This window comes from Scyliorhinus canicula, chromosome 25, assembly GCF_902713615.1.
Source record: "Scyliorhinus canicula chromosome 25, sScyCan1.1, whole genome shotgun sequence".
NCBI lineage: Eukaryota > Metazoa > Chordata > Chondrichthyes > Carcharhiniformes > Scyliorhinidae > Scyliorhinus > Scyliorhinus canicula.
The window spans coordinates 9,519,999-9,545,889 of NC_052170.1; the positions used below are offsets into that span (position 1 = coordinate 9,519,999).

The following is a 25,891-nucleotide window of genomic DNA, read 5'->3' on the forward strand; positions in this document are numbered from 1 at the left end:
GTGGCATTGGCGTGAAATTTTGTTCGACCATCGCTCCTTGGTGACATTGTGTAACTTTAACCACATGTTGTCGATTGCACATATTCGGAAACAGAAAATACCGGACAGGCTCAGCATGTCTGTCAGTATTCTGTGGGAGCTCTCAGGTTTTAGAACATAGAACAGTACAGCACAGAACAGGCCCTTCGGCCCTCGATGTTGTGCCGAGCAATGATCACCCTACTTTGAGTCTGGATGACTCTTTGTCACAAAGGCTTTGCCAAAGAAGGCAAAATCTGACGGCCGCGCCCATCCTCGGGACACGACGCGGCTGGTAAACTTCTTGCTGGGATTTATCCGGCTTGCCACACCTGGCAAGATCTAACTGCTGTGTTAGGCACAGTTGAAAATGCACTCACCCAATCTAACCCGCGCCTAGGATCGAACCCCCTCGCTGTGAACACTCCAGCCGAGCACGGTTTAGCACTGGTCTCCATAATCGGGACCAGACGGAATGGCACTTGGGGGTGGGGGTGGGGGGTTGGGTCTCCTCCCAGGCGGTCGGAGGCCATCAGTCGGGTGGGGTGGCACTCTGGCACTTTTGATGCCACTTGCTCACCTTGGCACTGCCAATATGGCAGGGCCACCTTCCACTGCCAGGGTAGGGTGCCTGGGTGGCACTGGCAGGGGGCCCTGCCAGGGCGACAGACTCCAGTGCCATGGTGCCAAGGTGGCATTTTGCCAGCGCTGGGGAAAGCAGGCGCTGGGCACGGGACTCTGTTTCATTTCCGCTAAATCGAGCCCGGAGTCTTGCTTCCAAACTCCAAACGTTCTCTCTCCTGACTGCCGGACCTGCTGCTGATATTGCCCAGCATTTCTGCCTCGGGTTTCAGCATCCGCAGCAATGTACTTGTGCAAGTATTTCAAATTGTGCTTTTAAAACAAGTTTTAAAACTTTTAAAGAGCCGCTGACCTCCCCTGAAGGATATGTTCCCACCCCCCCCCCAAATAAAACAATCAGCAGCATTCTTGAGGATCAATGTTCCCCACCCTCCTCACTGACCAATTAGACTTCATCCTTTACTAGACTAGGGCAGGTTGCAAAAGCAGGCAGGGGACTGGCTGCCTTCAGTGTGTTTGGAACGTTCAGACAGACATTGGCTACAGTGGTTGCCAGTCACTGATTGTGACGTCAGCCCCGGTGGAACACATAGTAGCGAGTTCTGTGCCAGTTTCACATTGCTTCCAGCCGCCAGGTGATGGTCCTGTTACCTGCGGGAAGCACCTCCATTCGGAAAAGGCCTTTTTTGGGAGTTTTAAAATAAAACCCACTCCGTTTATTGCAGCAGTCCCCAGGTGCTGGCCTGCAGAGGGACAACACCTAGACCCCGCGGAGGAGGTGCTGGCAAGGGTGCCCTTGGACCTGCTCGATCGGCTCATGGCCTTGAGGCAAGCGGCTCGGAGCCTCCTGAGCACCGCCAGGCGGACGGCAGCCGTCGGCTCTTTCAGGACACAGGGGACGGCGAAAGCCTTCCAAGGTAGACGGCCTTTTAATGTCACCCAACACCTATTTATAGTGCCGCCCCGCAGAGGCGGCGAGGGCGTTTATTCTTAGATCCTGTTGTGTAACTTTGGGGCGAGTGAGGGAGGGGGCAGACATCCTGGGATTTGTTCTTCCACACAGGCCTCGACTAAAGTGGAATAATCATTTGTATGCTATATTATCTACAGTGGAAGGCGGTGTGGTGGTAGTGCCCCTGGAGAAGTAATCCAGAAGTAATATGGGGCCATGGGTTCAAATCCCACCATGGGTTTAAATCCTATTAAGTTAAATTAAAGTCGCCATAGTCTCGGATGACCATAGGCTGCTTTCCCCGTTTTAGGGGGAGAGCTGACTGATGATATCTTAACCTGAGGGTGACCACACCTCAAGTGAGGGGCAAGGTTGAGAAGGGGGGGGAGTCTTCATGAATATGTGGGTGGCACAGTGGGTTAGCCCTGCTGCCTCACGGCACAGAGGTCCCAGGTTCGATCCCGGCTCTGGGTCACTGTCCGTGTGGAGTTTGCACATTCTCCCCGTGTCTGCGTGGGTTTCGCCCCCACAACCCAAAGATGTGCAAGCTAGGTGAATTGGCCTCAATAAATTGCCCCTAAATTGGAAAAAATGAATTGGGTACTCTAAATTTATATTAAAAACTGAATAACCTCAGCTGGTACGGGAATTGAACGCATGCTGTTGGCCTCGAGCCCCCTCCCCCAGATCCAATTAATTAATAACTAGAGTTGGAAGCTTGTCGATATAATAAAGCTAATCTCAGTGATGATTGCCTTAAACCGTCATCGATTGTAGGTATGGGAAGAGAAAAAGGATTGAAGATGCAGTCAGAAACCTACAGTCAGAATCGGGGATTTATAATGGGGTATAAAGAAATGGCTGACAGCCAAATACATACATACTTTGGTTCTGTCTTCATAACGGAGGACGCAAATAATGTACCAGAAATGTTGGGGAATTTGGGGTTTAGTGCGAGGGAGGAACTGAAGGAAATTTGTATTAGCTGGGAAATGGTGTTGGGAAAATTGATGGGATTGAAGGCTGGTAAATCCCTGGGTCCTGATGATCTATATCCTAGCGTACTTGAGGAAGTGGCCCGAGAAATGGAAGGTGACCACCAATGCACCCACTAAGATTCTATGGCTCTGGAAGAGTCCCTACAGATGAAATGAAAAATGAAATGAAAATCGCTTATTGTCACTAGTAGGCTTCAAATGAAGTTACTGTGAAAAGCCCCTAGTTGCCACGTTCCGGCGCCTGTTCGGGGAGGCTGGTACGGGAAATTGGAGATTGGAGGGTAGCTGATGTAACCCCACTATTTAAAAAGGGAGGTAGAGAGAAAACAGGGAATTGTAGAGCAGTCAGCCTGACGTCGGAAGTGGGGAAAATGCTGGAGTCCATTATAAAAGATTTAATCGCAAGAGCCTGGAAAATAATGGCAGGATTGGACAGAGTCCGTATGGATTTACGAAAAGGAAATCATGCTTGACAAATCTAGAGGAATTCTTCATGGATGTAACTGGTAGAGGGGAGCCAGTGGATGTAGTTATTTGGGCTTTCGGACGGCTTTTGACAAAGTCCCACGTAAGAAATTAGAACACATGGGATTAAGGAGAGTGTATTGAGAAGGATAGAAAACTGGTTGGCAGACAGGAAACCAAGAGTAGGAATAAATGAGTATTTTTCCAAGTAGTAGACAGTGACTAGTGGGGTACTGCAGGGGTCAGTGCTAGGACCTCAGCTATTTACAATATAGATGAATGATTTTGGGCGAAGGAACTAAATGTAATATCTCCAAAGTTAGGGATGACACAAAGCTGGGGGGGAAGGGGAGCTGTGAGGAGGATGCAGAGATGCTTCAGTGCAATTTGGACAGGCTGAGTGAGTGGCCAAAAGAATAGGCCGCTGCAGTATGATTTAGATAAATGCGAGGTTATCCACTTTGGTAGCAGAAACAGGAAGGTAGATTATTATCTGAATGGCTATGGATTGAGAGATTGTGCAGGTTAGGTGGCGTTACGGGGATAGGTCGGGGTGGGCCTAGGTAGGGTACTCTTTTAGAGGGTCAGTGCAGACTCGATGGGCTGAATGGCCTCCTTTGCCATAGGAATTCTCTGGTCCTATGGAGAGAAGGTGATTAATGAGACTTGGGTGTCCTCATACTCCAGTCACTGCTTTGCAAGTACAGCAGGCGGTGAAGATGGCAAATGGTACATTGGCCTTCATTGGGAAAGGATTCGAGTACAGGAGCAGGAATGATCTACTGCAATTATACAGGGCCTTGGCGCGACCACACCTGAGGTATCTTGTTGCACATCGCTCTCCTATCAATGATTAGGATGCCACTATGATGGGGCTGGTTTAGCTCATTGGGCTAAATCGCTGGCTTTTAAAGCAGACCAAGGCAGGCCAGCAGCACGGTTCGATTCCCGTACCAGCCTCCCCGGACAAGCGCCGGAATGTGGCGACTAGGGGCTTTTCATAGTAACTTCATTGAAGCCTACTCGTGACAATAAGCGATTTTCATTTCAAGTAGTATTTGACCAATTCTTTGTCAAAACGTGTCTTTGCCATTGTTTTTTTTTCCTTTTTTTAAATAAATTTACAGTACCCAATTATTTTTTTCCAATTAAGGGGCGATTTAGACTGGCCAATCCACCTACCCTGCACATCTTTGGGTTGTGGGGGGTGAGACCTGCGCAGGGGAGAATGTGCAAACTCCAAACGAACCCGGGTCCTCGAATGCTAACCATTGTCCCCCTGTGCCTGTCTTTGTCGTATTTAGCAAGGGAGGCAGTTTCGGGTCTGCCGTAAGTCATAGGATGAGTGTTGGAAATACGATTAGCCTGGTTTCCCGGACTTCAAAATCCTGGATTTTCCCTGTCTGACTGTTCTGTGGGTATACCTGGGGCCTGCAGCGGCTCATCACCACCTCCTCCACCTTGAGGGGCAATAAAAATGCACACATCCCAAAGCAAACGCACGGCCTTTCTCTGATTCTAACATCGCACGGCCTTTCTCTGATTCTAACATCGCACGGCCTTTCTCTGATTCTAACATCGCACGGCCTTTCTCCGATTCTAACATCGCACGGCCTTTCTCTGATTCTAACATCGCACGGCCTTTCTCTGATTCTAACATCGCACGGCCTTTCTCTGATTCTAACATCGCACGGCCTTTCTCTGATTCTAACATCGCACGGCCTTTCTCTGATTCTATCTAACTGGAATCCCAAAGCAAGTCCTGGGAAATATCTAGCTTCACCAAGGTGGTCCAAGAGCAACACAGACCTCCCCAGCTGCTAGCAAGGCTAAGAATTCCTCGCAGACACTGTTCAAACCACTTTTTTATCCCCCTCTTACAGAGAAAGATGAAAAATTCGAAGAGCAGAAAATTTCAAAGCGTAAGTTGTGTGACTTGATGCTTCATTGCACAGCGCGGAGGATCTTTGTGGATGTTGCAGTTTAATATTTTACTGCAAACTATTCTCTAGAACGTTACATTTCTGGTTATTTTTAAAAAATATATATTTTTTTTAATTTAGAGTACCCAATTCTTTTTTTCCAATTAAAATTTAGCATGGCCAATTCACCTACCCTGCACATCTTTGGGTTGTGGGGGCAAAACCCACGCAAACACGGGGAGAATGTGCAAACCCCACATGGACAGGACCCAGATTCGGGATTCGAACCTGGGACCCCGGCACCATGCGGTAGCAATGCTAACCACTGCGCCACCGTGCTGCCCTAGGTTAGCTTGTAATTGAACAGCGGCTTAAGTGGGTTAACATGGTGCAGATAATAGAAGTTAACCAAGATTGTAAGAAAAGCATTCGAGGCGCAGCGCGGTGGCGTAGCAGTCTCACGGCGCTGAGTTCCCGGGTTCGATCCCGGCCCCCGGGCACTGTCCGTGTGGAGTTTGCACATTCTCCCCGTGTTTGCGTGGGTTTCACCCCCACAACCCAAAGATGTGCAGAGTAGGTGGATTGGCCGTGCTAAATTTCCCCTTAATTGGAAAATATTTCTAAAAATAGCATTCTAATGGGGTAATTAACCCCGCCATTAATGTCCATCCCATGTTACAATCTTTGTTTGTTTGGATTTTACCTTACTAAGTCGGATCATTTCTCATTACCCCCTCCCCCCACCCACCCGCCACAGCGCCGAAGGTCCAGTTTGATTGGCGGGATCCCTTGAATCTGGAGGGCCAGCTCACCGAGGAAGAAATAATGATCAGAGACACTTTCCGCACCTATTGCCAATCGAAGCTGATGCCAAGGATTCTCCTGGCCAACCGCAATGAAGGTACGGTACCCGCCCAGCAGGCTAGTGATTAATTAGCGGTAAATTATTCCTTTCGCGTCATGTGCCAAAGTCCTCCTGTATATTCCAGATCAGATGGAAATATTACCAGGGGTGATTCGTCTTGAGCAGTACCGCACCGTGAGCAGTTTTGATCCCCTTATTTAAGGAAATATGTTATTTCATTGGAGGCAGTTCAGAGAAGGTTCACTAGGATGACCCCCGCGAAGGGATTGTCTTATGAGCAAAGGTCAAACAGGTTGGGCCTTATTGGAATTTAGAAGAATGAGAGGTGATCTCATTGATAGGATTCTTAAGGGGTTTGACAGGGTAGATGCTGAGAGGGTGTGATCCAATTCTCGAAAGTGCATAATGAATAACGTCCATGAATTGTAGAACTCCTCCATCCTTCCCCTCAGTTCGAATTTGACCTTGTCAAGCGTTAAGCATTCCAGCAGGTCTCCCCACCCCTGCCAGGGCACAGGGTGGAGAGGTTGATCTCCATCCCAACAGGATCCGCCTTCGGGCGATCAACGAGGCGAAGGCTACAACATCCGCCTCCGCGCCCGTTTCCAACTCCGGCTGGTCCAACACCCTGAATATGGCCTCCCGAGGGCCCGGGTCCAGTTTCAGATGCACCACTTTGGAGATTACCCTAAACACCTCCTTCCAGTAATCCTCCAGCTTTGGACAGGACCAAAACATATGAACGTGGTCTGCGCCCCCCCCCCCCCCCCCCGCAACGTTCACACACATCTTCTACCCCCTCAAAGAGCCGGCTCATCCTTGTAAGGTGCGCTCTGTGCACCACCTTCAGCTGTATCCGCCCCAACCTCGCACACTAGGTGGAGGCATTCACCCTCCGGAACACCTCACACCCTCCTCCATACCCTCTCCCAACTCTTCCACTTTGCCTTGATCCCTTCTAGTTGTGCCTTCTCCCCCCATAAGCCCACAATACTACCCTCTTCTCCAGTCCCCCTGTCGTCAGCACCTCCAGCAATGTGGATGCCGGCTCTGCTGGGAAGCTCTGTATCTCCTTTCTGGCAAAATCTCGAACCTGCATGCAAGCAGAGAAGGTTAAGGGGAGATTTAATTGTTGAAAACTGTGAAGGATTTTGTTAATAGTAAATAAGGAAAAAATGTATAAATGGTGCTTGGGGTAACAAATGGGCGTAGGGGGGTTAGGTGGGACATCTATTTATATTTATTTTCGGCTGTTTGTGATTCTCAAGGTTTGGATGAGTTGTCCTGTCGCCCTGTTCCCTCAGCTCACATGTGAGAAGTTTGCGCCGGTTGTAACAGTCACGGATGCCTGGCTGAGATTAGTTAATTCCACACGGACTGGGATTGAATCAAATGATCTACTGTAGTGAGTGGGCAACGTGGGCCAGTGAGTGGGCAACGTGGGCCAGTGAGTGGGCAACGTGGGCCAGTGAGTGGGCAACGTGGGCCAGTGAGTGGGCAACGTGGGCCAGTGAGTGGGCAACGTGGGCCAGTGAGTGGGCAACGTGGGCCAGTGAGTGGGCAACGTGGGCCAGTGAGTGGGCAACGTGGGCCAGTGAGTGGGCAACGTGGGCCAGTGAGTGTGCAGCCTGGGCCAGTGAGTGTGCAGCCTGGGCCAGTGAGTGTGCAGCCTGGGCCAGTGAGTGGGCCGCACGAGTGACCCTCCTTCATCTCAGTGGGTCGCAAGATTGAAATTGGGATTGTTCACTAACCGTGGCCCCATGGATAAGATTAAATACATTTAATACATAGAACATACAGTGCAGAAGGAGGCCATTTAGCCCATCGAGTCTGCACCGACCCATTTAAGCCCTCACTTCCACCCTATCCCCGTTACCCAATAACCCCTCACCTTTTTTGGTCATTAGGGGCAATTTATCATGGCCAATCCACCTAACCTGACCTAACCTAATACGCACCAAATATTTTGCAATGAGTTATAGAAAATGGATAATCATTTATATGTAAATAAAACTGTCATCAGCTTCAAATGATAAAAAGAAATACTTACACTTTGGACGCTGAGGGTGCGCACGGCTCTCACAGTCAATGTCGTGAGCAATCAGCTCGCTCCTCACTTCACTCACCCTCGCCTTCCGTGGGAATCACTTCAGTCAAACCAGGAACAAAACTGTATGGACTGAAATCCGTGGAATATGGCGACCCTGCGCCTGGGTAACGGTCAACAAAATGTCTCGCGGGCCCCAGATGGGCCGCAGGTTGCCCACCACTGGCCTACCAGGTGATGTCCTTACCCCATGGCCTGAGTGGCAGACTGTCAGGCGAAAGATACTTGCAACGCAACTCGTATTCTAATTTATTTACATTTAGTTTGTATGCGAGTGAGTTTTTCTTCTCTTCTGATCTAGTTTCGACGTATACGATGGGCCGAACGGCCCCTTTCTGCACTGTAACAATTTCTAATGTTTTAAATCTTCCTAGTGTTTCATCGTGAGATTCTGCACGAGATGGGAGAATTGGGTGTATTGGGATCAACGATTAAAGGTAACACACTCTTCAGACAAACCTCCTATCTTTAGAACAATTTAACCCTAATGGGTTGCTACAGAAGTTATAACCATCTGGCTTCTTCTGTGTTTTGCTGTTCGTTTTCCTCTCTTTATTTGACTTGCTCTGATTCTTGCTGCTTTGAGTAAAGGAATTGGATGCGTAAACATTCAATGTTGCTATGCCTCCAGGCTATGGGTGTGCTGGAACCTCGTATGTGTCTTACGGACTAATTGCACGGGAAGTGGAGCGAGTGGACAGCAGCTACCGGTCAGTAATGAGCGTCCAGTCCTCGCTGGTGATGCATCCGATCGCTGCCTACGGGACAGAAACGCAGAAGCTGAAGTACCTCCCGAAGCTAGGTCAGTGACCACGTCTGTCCCCTGTATCCAGCGCCGTTGCTGCAGCTTGCTGCAAGGTGAGCTGATTCCGTCCCTTTGTGTCCTCACAGCCAAAGGGGAGATCCTGGGCTGCTTCGGTCTCACGGAGCCCAATCACGGGAGCGACCCTTCGAGCATGGACACCAAGGCCAGGTTCAACCCAAGCAGTAACACCTACACACTGAATGGATCGAAGACTTGGTATGTACACCGGGGGGAATCCTTGAGGGCACTATGCAGCCAGTATGTTGCGCTGAACCCTTTTAAATAAAAACGTATTTTTATTAAGGTTTTGCAGAATTTTTCATAATAAAACAGTAGTAACCATAATAACAAAACAAGGGCAGCACGGTGGCCAAGTGGTTAGCATAACCGCCTCACGGCGCTGAGGTCCCAGGTTCGATCCCGGCTCTGGGTCACTGTCCGTGTGGAGTTTGCACATTCTCCCCGTGTCTGCGTGGGTTTCGCCCCCACAACCCAAAAATGTGCAGAGTAGGTGGATTGGCCACGCTAAATTGCCCCTTAATTGGAAAAAATAATTGGGTAATCTAAATTTTAAAAAAAAAATAATAACAAAACAAACTAGAGTGAACATTAACGTAGTACAAAAAGAGAATATACAATAACAATTAAATAGACATTACCCCACGCGACCCAGTCTTCCCACACCATCCCAATGAAGCACTCACCCCACCCCCACGGATTGCTGCTGCTGCTGACATTTTAATTTTCCCCGAGAAAGTCGACGAACGGCTGCCACCTCTGAGCAGTGCTCCGAAAGCTCGTGTTTGAAACAAACCTGTTGGACTGTAACCTGGTGTTGTAAGACCTCTTACTGTGCTCACCCCAGTCCAACGCCGGCATCTCCACATCATGACCTCCGAGAGAACCCTGGCGTAGACCCTCTTAAGGCAAACTTTATTTTCTCGAGGCTGAGAAACCCAGCCATGTCGGTAACCCAAGTCTCTACACTCGGGGGGGCTTTGAGTCCCTCCACATGAATAAAATCCGTCTCAGGGCTACTAGGGAGGCAAAGGCCAAGACGTCGGCCTCTTTCGCCCCCTGAACTCCCGGGTCTTCTGACAGTCCAATCGCTATCTCTAGACTCAGCACCACCCGTGTGTTAAGCACCTTGGACATTGCCCTCGCGAACCCTTGCCAGAACACTCTAAGCTCTGGGCATGTCCAAAACATGTGGGCATGGTTTGCAGGGCTGCCCTTGCACCTCATACAACTGTCTTCTACCCAAAAAAACTTGCTCGTTCTCGCTGCCGCCAAATGTGCCCGGTGGGCCTCCTTAAATTGAATTAGACTGAACCTGGCACATGATGAGGAGGAATTAACCCTGCCCAGGACCTCTGCCCACAGACCCGCTTCCAACTCCTCACCTAGCTCCTCCTCCCACTTGCCCTTGAGCTCCTCCACCAGGGTTTCCTCCACCTCCTGTAGTTCCTGGTAGATATCCGACACCTTCCCCTCCCCCACCCAGGTGCCGGAGACCACCCTGTCCAGTATCCTCGGTGGTGGCAGCGTCGGAAAGGTTTTTTCAGGAAGGCTCGTACTTGCAGATATGAAAAGGCGTTTCCTGGCGGCAGATTAAATTTGTCCTCTAGCACCTTTGCTGCTGTTATTGACCAAGTTACCTATCTTTGAGCCAGGAAGTCCGGAAAAGGCTGCCACCATTTATAGAACCCTTGCACTGATCCTCTCAGGGCAAATTTGACCCTCTTCAATTTTATAAATCCCGCCATGTCATTGACGCAGGTCTCCACACTTGGGGGCCTCGCATCCTTCCACTGCAGCAAGATCCTCCGCCGGGCTACTAGGGACACAAAGGCCAGGACACCAGCCTCTTTCGCCTCCTGCACTCCCGGCTCCACTGCAACTCCAAAAATCGCGAGTCCCCAGCCCGGTTTGACCCTGGATCCAACCACCCTCGACACCATCCCCGCCACCCCCTTCCAGAATTCATCCAGTGCCGGGCATGCCCAGAACATATGGGCGTGGTTCGCAGGACTCCCCGAACATCTGGTGCACCTGTCCTCACCCCCGAAGAACCTACTCATCCTAGTCCCGGACATGTGGGCCCGGTGCAGCACCTTAAATTGGATGAGACTAAGCCTCGCACATGAGGAGGAAGAGTTGACTCTCTCCAAGGCATCCGCCCAAGTCCCGTCCTCTATCTGCTCCCCAAGTTCCCCTCCCATTTAGCCTTCAGCTCCTCCACTGACGACTCCTCCACCTCCTGCATTACCTTATAAATGTCAGACACCTTCCCCTCTCCGGCCCACACCCCCGAAAGCACTCTGTCCATCGTCCCCTGCGAGGGCAGCAAAGGGAATCCCTCTACCTGTCGCCTAGCAAACGCCTTTACCTGCAAGTATCTGAACATGTTCCCTTGGGGAAGCCCAAATTTATCTTCCAGTTCCCCCAGGCCCGCAAACCTCCCGCCAATAAACAGGTCCCTCAATTTGCTGATGCCCGCCCTTTGCCACCCCCTGAATCCCCCATCCCTGTTCCCTGGGATGAACCGATGGTTGCCACCCAGTGGAGCCTCCATCGAGCCCCCTGTTTCCTCCCCGATGCCGTCTCCACTGTCCCCAGATTCTTAGGGTCACCACCACCACCGGGCTTGTGGTAAACCTCTTAGGGGAGAGCGGCAACGGCGCCGTTACCATGGCACCCAGGCTCGTACCTCTACATAACGCCATCTCCATTCTTTTCCACAGCGCCCCTCCCCCCTCCATCACCCATTTACGCACCATTGATCCCTCCATCTTCTTGTACCGTCGCCACCACCACCGGACTTGTGGAGTAACGGGTCGGCGAGAACGGCAAAGGAGCCGTTATCAAAGCTCCCAGACTAGTAGCTTTACATGACACCGCCTCCAGCTGCTCCCCCCCCCCCCCCCATAGCCCACTTCCTAATCATAGCTATATTGGCCGCCCAATAGTAGTTGCGAAAGTTCAGCAGCGCCAACCCCCCGACTGTGACCCAACAGCGATCTCCTTATTCGCCCAGACAAAGCCCGTTATGATCCTAATCACCTGCTTAAAAAAGGACTTTGGGTTGAAGATGGGGCGGCACTGAAAGACAAACAAAAGTCTGGGGAGGACAGTCGTTGCACTGAAGCCTTAATCACTTATTAGGCCCCAGCTATAGCTCAGCAATTTAGGCAGGATGTGAAGGCCCTAAAGAGCGATGCAGTGGAGATTTACCAAGGTAATCCTAGGGATCAGGGACTTGGGTTTGTTCTCGCTAGAGTATGAAAGAGACCAAGATGAAATCTGATAGGTGTTCAAACGAATGAAGTCAGCTGACTGAGATAAAGTTAGATAGTGTCTACAAGCAAATTTAACTGGCAAAAGTAGCGGAAATGAGAGGGAGGGTGTCTGGGAGGCTGGTCACAACAGATTCAATTGTATTTGAAATGGAAGATTTACAGGGCCGAAGGGGTGGGAGCAATTGTAGAGCTCTACCAAAAGCCAACACAATGGACGGAATGGCCTCTTTTTCTGTGCTGAATTATTCTATCATACACTTGGACAGATAACAGTTTAAACTTTTTTTTTATAAGGGGCAGTTTAATGTGGCCAATCCACCTACCCTACACATCTTTGGGTTGTGGGGGTGAGGCCCACGCAGACACTGGGAGTGTGTGCAAACTCCACACAGACAGTGACTCGGGGCCAGGATCAAACCTGGGTCCTCGGCGCCATGAGGCAGCAGTGCTAACCACTGCTTCCACCCTGCCGCATGAAGTTCTTCCTTCCCGAACAGGCGCCGGAATGTGGCGACCAGGAGCTTTTCACAGTAACTTCATTGAAGCCTACTTGTGACAATAAGCGATTATTATTATATTAGGTACTGTGAAATATCCTAGATGGAGGCAGGAGCAATCCATAACACAGGAGCAATCTTGACCAAACATAGACTTAAGACTTAAAAGATATTTAATGTCATGAAAGCTTAAAAAATATATATTTTCTCCCATACTATGGCCAACGGGAACAATAGTTCTAAGCTATATTCTGAAACATTATTAAGGTGGCGCAGTGGTTAACACCACGGTCTCACTGCGCCAGGGACCCGGGTTCGATTCTGACCTCTGGTGAATGTGTAGAGTTTGCATGTTCTACCCGTGTCTGCGTGGGTTTCCTCCGGGTGCTCCGGTTTCCTCTCATAGTCCAAAGGTGTGCAGGTTAGGTGGATTGGCCATGGTAAAATGCCCCTTAGTTTCAGGGATGTGCTGATTGGGTGGGGTTACTGCGATAATCGCTATTCAGTAACCTCTACTAGGAATTGTGTCTGTGCACAACCTTACTCCCCAAAGTGGTATCATGGTTGTGTTGTATCATGGTTGTGTTGTAATTCACCAATTGACCACTAGGAGTCTCATTAGTATATAAGTGAGTGTTAAGAGTCAGGTGACCCCTCAGACTGGCTGGAGGAAGCTGCAGAGAGGTTGCTTGTGCACGATCATACTGTTATTCATCTGTTGTTTTGTGTATAGTTTACTCACAGCAACAGCATATTCGACTCAAAGTTAACTCTTGTGTGTCTCTCTCCTCGGATGCTGCCGGACCTGTCATTTCCAGCACTTTGTTTTCGTTTGAGATTTCCAATTTCCTTTCTTTATTCTTTAATGGGATGTGTGCCAGACCAGCATTTATTGCCCCTCCTTAGTTGCCCTTAAGGTGGCGGTGGTGAGCTGCCTCCTTCAACCGCTGCAATCCATGTGGTGTAGGTACACCCACCGTGCTGTTAGGGAGTTCCAGGATTTTGACCCAGAGACAGTGAAAGAACAGCCGATATATTTCCAAATTGGAATGGTGTGTGGCTTGGACGTGGTGGTGTTCCCATGCCTTTGCTGCCCCCCGCTCGTCGTCTCCTAGTTGGCGGAGGTCACGGGTTTGGAGGGCACTGCCAGAAGTATTTTTTTTTGTTTCTTTTGAATAAATTTTTAAAGTTTCTTTCCGAGGGGTGGTTTCACCAATATTTATCCCTCCACCCACATCACTGAAACACAGATTACCTGGTCGTTTTTCCACGTTGCTGTTTGTGGGAGCTTGCTGTGCCCGAGTCCCACATTACGACAGCCACTAAACTTCACAGTACTTCTTTGGCTGTGAAGGTGCTCCTGAAGTTGTGAAGGGGGGTAGATGGAGGAAGGTTATTCATGTATTTTTTTTTTAAATTTAGAGTACCCAATTATTTTTTTCCCCCATTAAGGGGCAATTTAGCGTGGCCAATCCACCTGACCTGCACATCTTTGGGTTGTGGGGGTGAAACCCACGCAGACACGGGGAGAATGTGCAAACTCCACATGGACAGTGTGACCCAGGGCCAGGATTCGAACCCGGATCCTCAGCGCCGCAGTGCCAGTGCTAACCACTGTGCTGCATGCTGTCCCGGAAAGTTGTTAATGTATTGTTCCTTGGGTGTCCGATCCATTAACACACTTTCCACGTCCAGTCACAGGGGTGACCAGGACCAGGAATGTCGGATTTTCCCGGCTTCTCCTCTTCGCCTGTGACCTCTGGGGTTATTCGTATCCCCAAAAACGTGTCCTGGCTGAGAACCATTCATCACACAGACTGGCGATTAAAGCTGGACATACGATTTATTTCCTGCACTGAGGCATTCTGGGGAGGGGAGGGTGGGGGGAGGCGTGGAAGGAGGGGTGGGAGGAGGGGGAGGGGGGGGGGAGCTCACTTTGGAATGTCGCTGATGGACGTTTTTCGTGCCGAATAATGTGAACCCGATTCTGCGACTAGGATCACGAACTCTCCGATGGCCGACATCTGTGTGGTCTGGGCGAGGTGTGAAGACGGGAAGGTGCGGGGCTTTATTCTGGAGAGGGGAATGAAGGGGCTGGCCACGCCAAAAATCGAAGGGAAGTTCTCGCTGCGAGCCTCTTTGACGGGGATGATTCTGATGGAGGACGTAGAGGTGCCTACAGAAAACCTGCTGCCCAACGCAGCGGGTCTCTCAGTAAGTTTGTACCATCATTTAAAAAGAAAAAAAAAATGAAGGCATTGAAGTTGTGTGATTACTCATTATTACCATCCCAGACCAGACCCTGACCGTGACTAGGATACTGGGCAGAAACACTAATATGTTATTTTAATTTTGTGAGGATACCTCACTCCAGAAGTGATTTCACAGAAACAAACTTTATTTTACGCACACACACAATTAAGATAGCTTTAACTTCACATCAGATAAATAGCTTACAATTACCCCTTAAACAATGCTAATCGAGGGCAGCACGGTGGCTCAGTGGGTTAGCCCTGTAGCCTCACGGCGCTGAGGTCCCAGGTTCGATCCCGGCTCTGGGTCACTGTCCGTGTGGAGTTTGCACATTCTCCCCGTGTTTGCGTGGGTTTCGCCCCCACAACCCAAAGATGTGTAGGCTGGGTGGATTGGCCACGCTAAATTGCCCCTTAATTGGAAAAAATGAATTGGGTACTCTAAATTTATTTATTTTTTAAATACAAAAAATTAAACAATATAGTGAATCCACTACCCTTAACTGCTATCTTTATTCCCAATCAAACTGCACAAATTACCATCTTGGGGCTCAACCCACTTAGATACCATTACCAAAGGAATGCAGAGATGTTCTTTTAATAAAGAGCGATCGTTTGACTCTGCTTTAAAGAAAGGACTGTCAGAACCAAGCAGAAACTCTGGCTGTCTGTCTTCAGGAGATGATTCTCAGCTTGTTTAGCTCCCCCTTGTTCTCGGGACAAGTCTGCACTGCTTGGAAAGACTGTTAATCTCTTAACTGAACTGCAGTGAGAGCAAGCGGCTTGACGTCTGTTCACAGCTCCATCTAGAACTCCACTGACCTTTTTCTGCAACATGTCTGATCCCTTGGCTCCATCATCTTACCAGGCTGAAACCTAATTCATTCCACAGAGAATCCCCCTTAATCCAAACAAAACTGCATTAGCCCAAGCTTTTTACGACGGCTTAATTGCACCCCTGGCACCCGAAAGCTTTGCTATCTTTCAAACTGGGATTTCCTTTGAAACGTGACTGCAGCAGTCTCACACACTAACCCAGGTTACTGCGCCAAATACCTACAATACGATACATCTGAAATTCCCACGTTCATCATGTAGTACTGTCTGATAGAGCAAAAATGTCACGAGAGAGGGTAATCAGTTGCTTCTCACCTTTTTCAATTATTTTCTCTTAAAACTGGGTACGTTGAGCGTCCTTCTAATTTCATTAGTAACAGAATTAGCAGAAAGACCCAAAAAGAACAGAATGTGCTCCTTATCAGAACATTATGTTATACTGTTGACTGAAGACTCCCCCAAACCCACTTTCTTATGATTTGCTATGTGTTTGCTGGCTTAATTTCTGACCCACTAAAGGTCAAAGTTGACCGCTGAAAATTGCCCCAAGTAGAGACCCCTCCCGTCATCCTTATAGAATTTACAGTGCAGAAGGAGGCCGTTTGGCCCATCGAGTCTGCACCGGCCCTTGGAAAGAGCACCCGATTTAAGCCCACACTTCCAACCTAACCCCGCAACCCAGTTACCCCACCTAACATGCACGTCTTGGGACGCTAAGGGCAATTTAGCATGGCCAGTCCACCTAACCTGCACATCTTTGGACTGCACACCCTTGGATTGGCCATGCTAAATTGCCCCTTAATTGGGGGAGAAAAATAGAATTGGGTACTCTTAAATTCATTTTTTAAAAACTCTCTAAATCACGGTATATGGAATGGGGACATGGGTTCTCCCCTGTAACAATGGGTTCTGCTTTGGGAACAATTTCAAAAGTCCTCGATCCTGGTCAGGGTCTTGCTTGGAAGGATGAGACGTGGAACCGAGACTCTGCTCTCCCACGTTGAAGATCCCACCGCATTATTTCGCAGAGTGCAAAGGATTTTCTCCCCAATTGTCCTGGCCAATTAACATCTCTCCCCTAACCCCGAAATAAAGTTGGCATATTCAAATTGCTGTTTGTGGGAACTTGCTAATCGCAAACAGTGGAACAGTGGTCGCACTTCAAAAATGGCTTTTGTCGGTGTTGATCACTGGGATGGCTTCAGACCCTTGAGGGTCGCTCTTCACCTTTTACAAATGCCACATGGGGATTGGAGCCATGACTTTCCCTTTCTCCAGCGTGACAGACTTCAAATGTCTTGGACTCCAATTTTCCTCGGTTCCCCCCAGAATACAGCCATGTTCTAATACTTGTGCATTTTTATCCTTTCTCTCTGACCCAGGGTCCGTTTGGTTGCTTGAACAATGCTCGATTTGGAATTGCCTGGGGAGCCCTGGGAGCGGCAGAGTTCTGTCTGGAAACAGCCAGGCAGTACGCTTTGGACAGGTGAGGGGGGGGATGCGACAATGAACAGTCGCAGGAGTTTGGATCAAAATAGTTTTCTATAAAATTCCACAGTCCATTGCTCTAGGTGCTTGAAGAATAGTCGCTGGTGGAGGGGGAGAGAGGAGTGCCGGGGGGGGAGGGTGCGGGAGGAGAGAGAGGAGGGCGGGGTGGGGGGTGAGAGGAGGGCGGGGGTGGGGAGAGAGAGGGGGGCTGGGGGGTGAGAGGAGGGCGGGGGTGGGGAGAGAGAGGGGGGCGGGTGGTGGGGAGAGAGGGGGGAAGGTGAGAGGGGGGGAGGGGGGGGGGAGAGGAGGAGGGCGGGGGGGAGAGAGAGAGGAGGGCGTGGGGGAGAGAGAGAGGAGGGCGTGGGGGAGAGAGAGAGGAGGGCGAGGGGGGAAGAGAGATGAGGGCTGTGGGGGGAGAGAGAGAGAGGAGGGCCGTGGGGGGATGAGAGAGAGAGGAGGGCGTGGGGGGAGAGAGAGAGAGGAGGAGTGGGGGGAGAGAGAGAGAGGAGGGCGTGGGGGGAGAGAGAGAGAGGAGGGCGTGGGGGGAGAGAGAGAGAGGAGGGCGTGGGGGGAGAGAGAGAGAGGAGGGCGTGGGGGGGAGAGAGAGAGAGGGAGGCGTGGGGGGAGAGAGAGAGAGGAGGGCGTGGGGGGAGAGAGAGAGAGGAGGGCGTGGGGGGGAGAGAGAGAGAGGAGGGCGTGGGGGGAGAGAGAGAGGAGGCGGGCGGGGGGGGAGAGAGAGAGGGGGGCGGGGGGGGGAGATGAGAGAGAGGAGGGCGTGGGGGGATAGAGAGAGAGGAGGGCGTGGGGGGAGAGAAGCGAGAGGAGGGCGTGGGGGGAGAGAGAGAGAGGAGGGCGTGGGGGGATGAGAGAGAGAGGAGGGCGTGGGGGGAGAGAGAGAGAGGGATGGGGCGTTGGGTGGCGGGAGAGAGAGACGAGGAGGGCGTGGGGGGAGAGAGAGAGAGGAGGGGGTGGGGGAGAGAGAGAGAGGAGGGCGGGGGGGAGAGAGAAGGAGAGAGGAGGGCGTGGGGGGAACGAGGAGAGAGAGGAGGGCGTGGGGGGAGAGAGAGAGAGGAGGGCGTGGGGGGAGAGAGAAGAGAGGAGGGCGTGGGGGGAGAGAGAGAGAGGAGGGGCGTGGGGGGGGGAGAGAGAGAGGAGGGCGTGGGGGGAGAGAGAGAGAGGAGGGCGTGGGGGGAGAGAGAGAGAGGAGGGCGTGGGGGGAGAGAGAGAGAGAGGAGGGCGTGGGGGGAGAGAGAGAGAGGAGGGCGTGGGGGGAGAGAGAGAGAGGAGGGCGTGGGGGGGGGGAGAGAGAGAGGAGGGCGTGGGGGGAGAGAGAGAGAGGAGGGGGGGGGGAGAGAGAGAGAGGAGGGCGTGGGGGGAGAGAGAGAGAGGAGGGCGTGGGGGGAGAGAGAGAGAGGAGGGGTGGGGGGAGAGAGAGAGAGGAGGGCGTGGGGGGAGAGAGAGAGAGGAGGGCGTGGGGGGAGAGAGAGAGGGAGGGCGTGGGGGGGGAGAGAGAGAGAGGAGGGCGTGGGGGGAGAGAGAGAGAGAGGAGGGCGTGGGGGAGAGAGAGAGAGGAGGGCGTGGGGGGAGAGAGAGAGAGGAGGGCGTGGGGGGAGAGAGAGAGAGGAGGGCGTGGGGGGAGGGGGAGAGAGAGGAGGGCGGGGGGGAGAGAGAGAGAGGAGGGCGTGGGGGGAGAGAGAGAGAGGAGGGCGTGGGGGGAGAGAGAGAGAGGAGGGCGTGGGGGGAGAGAGAGAGAGGAGGGGTGGGGGGAGAGAGAGAGAGGAGGGCGTGGGGGAGAGAGAGAGAGGAGGGCGTTGGGGGAGAGAGAGAGGGAGGGCGTGGGGGGGAGAGAGAGAGAGGAGGGCGTGGGGGGAGAGAGAGAGAGGAGGGCGCGGGGGGGAGAGAGCGAGAGGAGGCGTGGGGGGATGAGAGAGAGAGGAGGGCGGTGGGGGGCGAGAGAGAGAGTCGGGCGTGGGGGGAGAGAGAGAGAGGAGGCGCCTTGGGGGCGAGAGAGAGCGAGAGGAGGGGCGTGGGGGGAGAGAGAGAGAGGAGGGCGTGGGGTGAGAGATGAGATGAGAGAGGAGGGCGTGGGGGGAGAGAGAGAGAGAGGAGGGCGTGGGGGGAGAGAGGAGAGAGAGAGAGGAGGAGGGGGGGGGGGGGGGGAGAGGAAGAGAGGGGAGAGAGGAGAGGGGAGGGAGAGAGAGAGGGAGAGAGGAGGGGGCGGGGGGGGAGAGAGAGGGGAGAGAGAGAGGAGGAGGGCGTGGGGGGGAGAGAGGAGAGAGAGAGAGAGGAGGGAGGGCGTGGGGGGAGAGGAGAGAGAGAGAGAGAGGAGGGAGGGGTGGGGGGAGAGAGAGAGGAGGAGGGAGGAGGGGGAGAGAGAGAGAGAGAGAGGAGGGCGTGGGGGGAGGGAGAGAGAGAGGGGAGAGAGAGGAGGGCGGGGGGGAGAGAGAGGAGGGAGAGGAGAGAGGAGGGGGGGGGGGAGAGAGGGGAGGAGGAGAGGAGGAGAGAGAGAGGAGGGGGCAGCGAGGGGGAGGAGGAGGAGGTGGAGAGAAGGGGGGGAGAGAGGAGAGGAGAGAGAGGTGGGGGAGAGGAGAGAGAGAGAGAGAGAGAGGAGGGCGTGGGGGGAGAGGAGAGAGAGAGAGAGAGAGAGAGGAGGGCGTGGGGGGAGAGAGAGAGAGAGAGAGAGGAGGGCGTGGGGGGGAGAGAGAGAGGAGAGGAGGGCGGGGGGGAGAGAGAGAGAGAGAGGAGGGCGTGGGGGGGGAGAGAGAGAGAGAGAGGAGGGCGTGGGGGGAGAGAGAGGAGAGAGGAGGGCGTGGGGGGAGAGAGAGAGAGAGAGGAGGGCGTGGGGGGAGAGAGAGAGAGAGAGGAGGGCGTGGGGGGAGAGAGAGAGAGAGAGGAGGGCGTGGGGGGAGAGAGAGAGAGGAGGGCGTGGGGGGAGAGAGAGAGAGGAGGGCGTGGGGGTGAGAGAGAGAGAGGAGGGCGTGGGGGGAGAGAGAGAGAGGAGGGCGTGGGGGGAGAGAGAGAGAGGAGGGCGTGGGGGAGAGAGAGGAGGAAGTGCTACAAACCTCATTCAGGAGTGACTACACCCACAGTCTTATAGCAGGACATACCTTCAGTTTGGCTTCTCCCCAACTGGGAATGGTTTCCACAGGCATTGGTTGACCAATGGCTAGGATTTGAGAACCTTGATTATAATGGGCAGCAGGCTATCTTGACGACAGCGGTCAACACCGCTGACTCCAATACTGCCCTGATCCAGCACCCAATAGTGACTGGGAATGTCATCTCCCCCCTTTCCATGGGGCATCTGCAGCACCTGTAGTGATGACGTTTGAGGAATTTCTGTACTTGCTGCAATTTTGAAGAGGAGTGAAAGTCACCAGAGGCCATGAAAACATGAGAGCAATGAGCGATGGGAAATCGCCCACAATCCGTTCACCGCTAACTGGGAACATCCCTTGTGGGGCTGATCTTAAGTAGAATGGCTGGAAGGAGAGACGTGTTGCTGAAGTCGTCTTGCTCCCATCAGGGCAAACGCAAGAATGCCAAATTTCAGATGATCTGACCGATTTGGGGTTCTTGTGTTTCTCCTGGTGAGTATAAGATGGAAAAACTTCGGCAAACCCTGTCTTTCTTTTCAGAAAACTCATGTTTTGCAACCAGCAACTGACTTAAGTAGGATTATTTAGTTTGGCCCAACGCAGTCAACATTGTTATTCTTTGGTGGGGCTCAACTTCAAAGTAATGTGACACCGTCTGGATTTAATCACCCAACTGCATCTGCCAATCAAACCTGAACTGTTCCTGATCTAAATGACTCAGCTATTTTGGAGTTTAAAAAAAAATTTAGATTACCCAGTTATTTTTTCCAATTAAGAGGCAATTTAGCGTGGCCAATCAACCTAACCTGCACATCTTTGGGTTGTGGGGGGCGACACCCACGCAAACACGGGGAGAATGTGCAAACTCCGCACGGACAGTGACCCAGGGCCGGGATCGAACCTGGGACCTCAGCGCCGTGAGGCAGCAGTGCTAACCACTAGGCCACCCTGCTGCTCTTGGAGTTTTTTTTAATATGCCAAAAGCAGGCACTCATTTGACAGTCGTAGATAGCTCTGCCAATGTCACTCCGTATAAGCAGCCACTGGTGGAGCACTGGAGGGGGCGTTGCAGAGGAGATTCACTAGGATGTTGCCTGGGGCCGGGACGCCTCAGCTACATAGAGAGGCTGCGGTTGACTTCCTCGGAGCAGAGAAGGCTGAGGAGAGGGACTTGATCGAGGCGTACAAAATTATGAGGGACAGCCCTAGGGTAGATAGGAAGAAGCTTTTCCCCTGAGCAGAGTGGTCAATAACCAGGGGACATAGATCTAAGGTAAGGGGAAGGGGGTTTCGAGGGGGCTTGAGGAAAAACATTTCCACCTAGAGGGTGGTGGGAATCTGGAACTCGCTGCTTGAAAGGGTGGTAGAGGCGGAAACCCCGACAACATTTAAGATGAGCACTCGGAAGTGGCTACGGACCAAGTTTTGGAAAATAGAATAGATGGGTGCTTAATGGCCAGCACAGACCTGATGGGCCGAAGAGCCTCTTTCTGTGCTGTATGAAGCTATGACCTCCTTAACTGACTAACCCTTTCCACCGCCAATCTGCCCAAAAACTTGGCACTTCTTGTGGAAGATGAAAAGAGTTAGCACCGCCTGCTCTTGCAGTCACCTAATTGGCCTGTTTACAGAGCGGCCTTGCTAGGCAACAGTGCAGTCTGTCTCCCTGGCTGAATTTACTCGTCTTTTGTTCAAGTCTGTTGCATGCAGAAATAGACGTCTCCAAACCCTTCCACAGAGGGAGGGGCAGCTTCTGTTTGCTTCGTACAGAGTAGCTTCACTCGCACTGTGGAGAGAAACAGTTGCATTTGCCTCAATCCAGGCAAAGTGGATGGAAAAAGCCAAAGTTGAGAAAACCCCATGTTGGGCATTGCTAAATCCCAGCTGATGCATGTGGAGACCAAGAGGAGTACGGAATGTTTAAGGCTTAACGCAATTGGGAAGTATGTATGCCTCCCCGTTGGAACGTGAAGTGCCTTTATTTGCCTTGAGCTGAGTGTCGTCTCTTCCACCCCTTCCTTTCAGGATTCAGTTTGGGGTCCCACTGGCTCGAAACCAACTCATCCAGAAGAAATTGGCGGACATGTCGACGGAGATCACCCTGGGCCTTCATGCCTGCATCCAGCTGGGGCGATTAAAGGAGGAAAATAAGTGTGTATCAATTGCAATTGCTAATAACTGTTGTATCGAGGGGGGTCTTGTGGAGCAGCGAGTAGCGTCCGTAATTCCGGGCCGGAAGATCTGGGTCCAAGTCCAGCTTCGGGACTTTTTTTTTTAAAAAATGTATTTTATTCCAAACGCATTCAAACAGTTACCAAACATGAACAATCCAGGGAACTTGCTCCCTCATCACAAATCAACCGTTTGTACAGGTCTTCCCCCATTTTAACCCCCCCCACCCAGGGTCGAACAGCTCCTAAAACACGGCCAAGAACATCCCCTACCTCGCCTCGCAGCCCTCCGCTGAACCCCTCCTTTCATATTTGATCTTTTCCCGACAAAGTCGTACAAGCCTCCCAGCCGGGCCGCCACCCCCAACGGGGTTGCCGACCGACATTCCAACAAGAACCTTCGCCGGGCAACCAGAGACACGAAGGCCACAACGCCGGCTTCCTCCCCTCCGTCGGCTTCCTCCCCTCCGTCGGCTCCCTCCCCTCCGTCGGCTCCCTCCCCTCCGTCGGCTTCCTCCCCTCCGTCGGCTCCCTCCCCTCCGCCGGCTCCCTCCCCTCCGCCGGCTCCCTCCCCTCCGCCGGCTCCCTCCCCTCCGCCGGCTCCCTCCCCTCCGCCGGCTCCCTCCCCTCCGCCGGCTCCCTCCCCTCCGCCGGCTCCCTCCCCTCCGCCGGCTCCCTCCCCTCCGTCGGCTTCCTCCCCTCCGTCGGCTCCAGCTTCTCTGATATCCTTTTTTTAAAAATAATTTTAGAGTACCCAATTATTTTTTCCAATTAAGGGGCAATTTAGCGCGGCCAATCCACCTACCCTGCACATCTTTGGGTTGTGGGGGTGAAACCCACACAGACACGGGGAGAATGTGCAAACTCCACACGGACAGTGACCCAGGGCCGGGATTCGAACCCGGGTCCTCAGCGCCGTAGGCAGCAATGCTAACCACTGTGCCACCGTGCTGCCTGCTTGTCTGATACCCTGAATGTCGCCACCGTACGGTCCAGCTCAACCTCCTCCCCCACAAATCTTGGTTAGCGTCGCAAACACTCCCGCCCAGTATCTCTCCAACTTCTCACAACCCCAGAACAAGTGTGCGCAGTTTGCTGGTTTTCCCCCACCCACACTTCTCGCACTCGTCTGCCACTCCCTGGAAGAACCCACTCATTCTCACCCGAGTCATGTGCACCCTGCGCACCACCTTGAATTGTATCAGGCTCATCCTCGCACGCGAGGAGGTTGCGTTTGCCCTGCGTAGTGCCTCACTCCACACTCCCCAATTTATTTCTCCTCTTGCTTCGGTACTTGGTGTCCACGCAAGTTGTGTTCGTAACGCGGTCAAACGGGCTGATTATCAGCCGATAGATCCCTCCGATACGCCTGAAGGCAGGCAGCAAGATATGGAAGACTTCCTGCATTACTTTGCCAACCATGGGCCAATCCAATGGAAGTCCATGGGTGCCAGCACCCCGTTGGGGGCACGATATCTGCAGGAAGAGGAACTCTGTCACCGTAACCAAGATTAGACCACGACCCAGTGGGATGTCCCAAGTAATGTTCTTTCTTTTAAAAATATATGTGTGTGTGTTCGTTTGTAGGGCGGCTCCTGAAATGATCTCTATGCTGAAGCGAAATTCCTGTGGCAAGGCTCTGGATATCGCCCGGCAAGCACGCGACATTCTGGGCGGGAACGGGATTTGTGATGAATACCACGTAATTCGGCACGTCATGAATCTGGAATCTGTAAACACGTATGAAGGTGAGCAACGTCACTCCGAGCGAGACGGGTTTCTCCGCTTTCAACTCCTGCTCGCCATCTGTTGGTTGGGATGAGTAAAGGATTTGACCTGGTGGGCCAAGAACATAGAACAGTACAGCACAGAACAGGCCCTTCGGCCCTCGATGTTGTGCCGAGCATTGTCCAAAACCAAGATCGAGCTATCCCACTCCCTGTCATTCTGGTGTGCTCCATGTGCCTATCCAATAACTGCTTGAAAGTTCCTAAAGTGTCCGACTCCACTATCACAGCAGGCAGTCCATTCCACACCCTAACCACTCTCTGAGTAAAGAACCTACCTCGGACATCCCTCCTATATCTTCCCCCCCCCCCCCCCCCCCCCCCCCCCCCCCCCCCCCCCCCCCCCCCCCCCCCCCCCCCCACCCCACCCCGAACCTTATAGTTATGCCCCCTTGTAACAGCTACATCCACCCAAGGAAATAGTCTCTGAACGCCCACTCTATCTATCCCCCTCATCATCTTATAAACCTCCTATTAAGTCACCCCTCATCCTCCTCCGCTCCAATGAGAAAAGCCCTAGCTCCCTCAACCTTTCCTCATAAGACCTATCCTCCAATCCAGGCAGCATCCTGGTAAATCTCCTTTGCAACCTTTCCAATGCTTCCACATCCTTCCTATAATGAGGTGACCAGAACTGCACACAATACTCCAAATGTGGTCTCACCGGGGTCATGTATAGTTGCAGCATAACCCCGCGGCTCTTAAACTCAAGCCCCCTGTTAATAAACGGTAACTCACTATAAGCCTTCTTCACGGCTCTATAAATATTGGCTCTGCTGGGGAAGTCAAGGGGGGGGCGGATATAACTTTAAAATTAGAGCTAGACGGGGTCAGGGTAATGTCACGATGGACTACCTCAGACCAAGGGTCGTAGAAATCTGAAACCCTCTCCCCTAAAATGTTGTTGAAGCTGGCAAGGAAGGGGTTGACGATAGAAAATTTCAACACTTGAGATTAATACTTACTTTTTGTTAAGATTAGAGTTGTGGATTGATTGAATGAAAAGACCATGCAGCCATGATCCAAAGAGAATAATCACAGAAATACACAGTGCAGAAGAGGCCCTTCGGCCCATCGAGTCTGCACCGCCACATGAAAACACCGGACCTGCCTGCCTAATCCCATTTGCCAGCATTTGGCCCATAGCCTTGATGGGCCAAGGTATTTTTTTCCCCCCACTATGTGGGGCAACCCGCCTCTACCACCCTCCCAGGCAGTGCGTTCCAGACCGTCACCACCCTCTGGGGGGGAAAAAGGTTTTTCCTCACATCCCACAATGTAATGGAAACAACAATTCCGAACTACACTGTGGTGATAGTGAGGGAGGAAATGCAAGGCCTTCCTGGGTAGATTTAAAATGGGCTGAATGGCCCTCTTGTGTCATTACTGCACGATAGCATTAATAAACTAGACCCATAATTGTGAATGCTGGAGTGAGGCTGCAACCCAATTCTATCTGGGGGAAAAAAACACACCCATTGTACGTCTATAACTTTTGAATCATCATAGGATCCCTAAAATGCAGAAGGAGGTCATTCAGCCCATCGAGTCTGCACTGACACTACTAAAGAGCACCTTACCTCGGCCCAATCCCCCACCCTATCTTTGTAACCCCACCTTTGGTCACTAAGGGGCAATTTTCAGCATGGTCAATCCACCTAAGCTGTACATGTTTGGACTATGGGAGGAAACCGAAGCACACGGAGGAAATCCACGCAGACACGGAGAACGTGCAGACTCCAAACAGC

General features: G+C 52.1%; 1 protein-coding gene across 2 annotated transcripts in view; it reads left to right on the forward strand.

Annotated features, from left to right (window-relative positions):
* Positions 1 to 1,154: 1,154 nt before the first annotated feature.
* Positions 1,155 to 25,891, forward strand: part of LOC119957065 (glutaryl-CoA dehydrogenase, mitochondrial-like) — a 28,557-nt gene continuing 3,820 nt past the window's right edge. The window contains exons 1-10 of one of the 2 annotated variants that reach the window (XM_038784697.1): positions 1,156 to 1,517; positions 4,899 to 4,937; positions 5,695 to 5,838; positions 8,284 to 8,346; positions 8,541 to 8,711; positions 8,801 to 8,930; positions 14,508 to 14,724; positions 16,982 to 17,085; positions 22,211 to 22,336; positions 23,944 to 24,104. In XM_038784697.1, the coding sequence (XP_038640625.1) occupies positions 1,418 to 1,517; positions 4,899 to 4,937; positions 5,695 to 5,838; positions 8,284 to 8,346; positions 8,541 to 8,711; positions 8,801 to 8,930; positions 14,508 to 14,724; positions 16,982 to 17,085; positions 22,211 to 22,336; positions 23,944 to 24,104 (1,255 nt within the window). In that variant the 5' untranslated portion in view covers positions 1,156 to 1,417. Of the gene's footprint in view, positions 1,518 to 4,898; positions 4,938 to 5,694; positions 5,839 to 8,283; positions 8,347 to 8,540; positions 8,712 to 8,800; positions 8,931 to 14,507; positions 14,725 to 16,981; positions 17,086 to 22,210; positions 22,337 to 23,943; positions 24,105 to 25,891 lie in introns of both variants that reach the window. The other variant, XM_038784698.1, reaches the window with a different exon arrangement.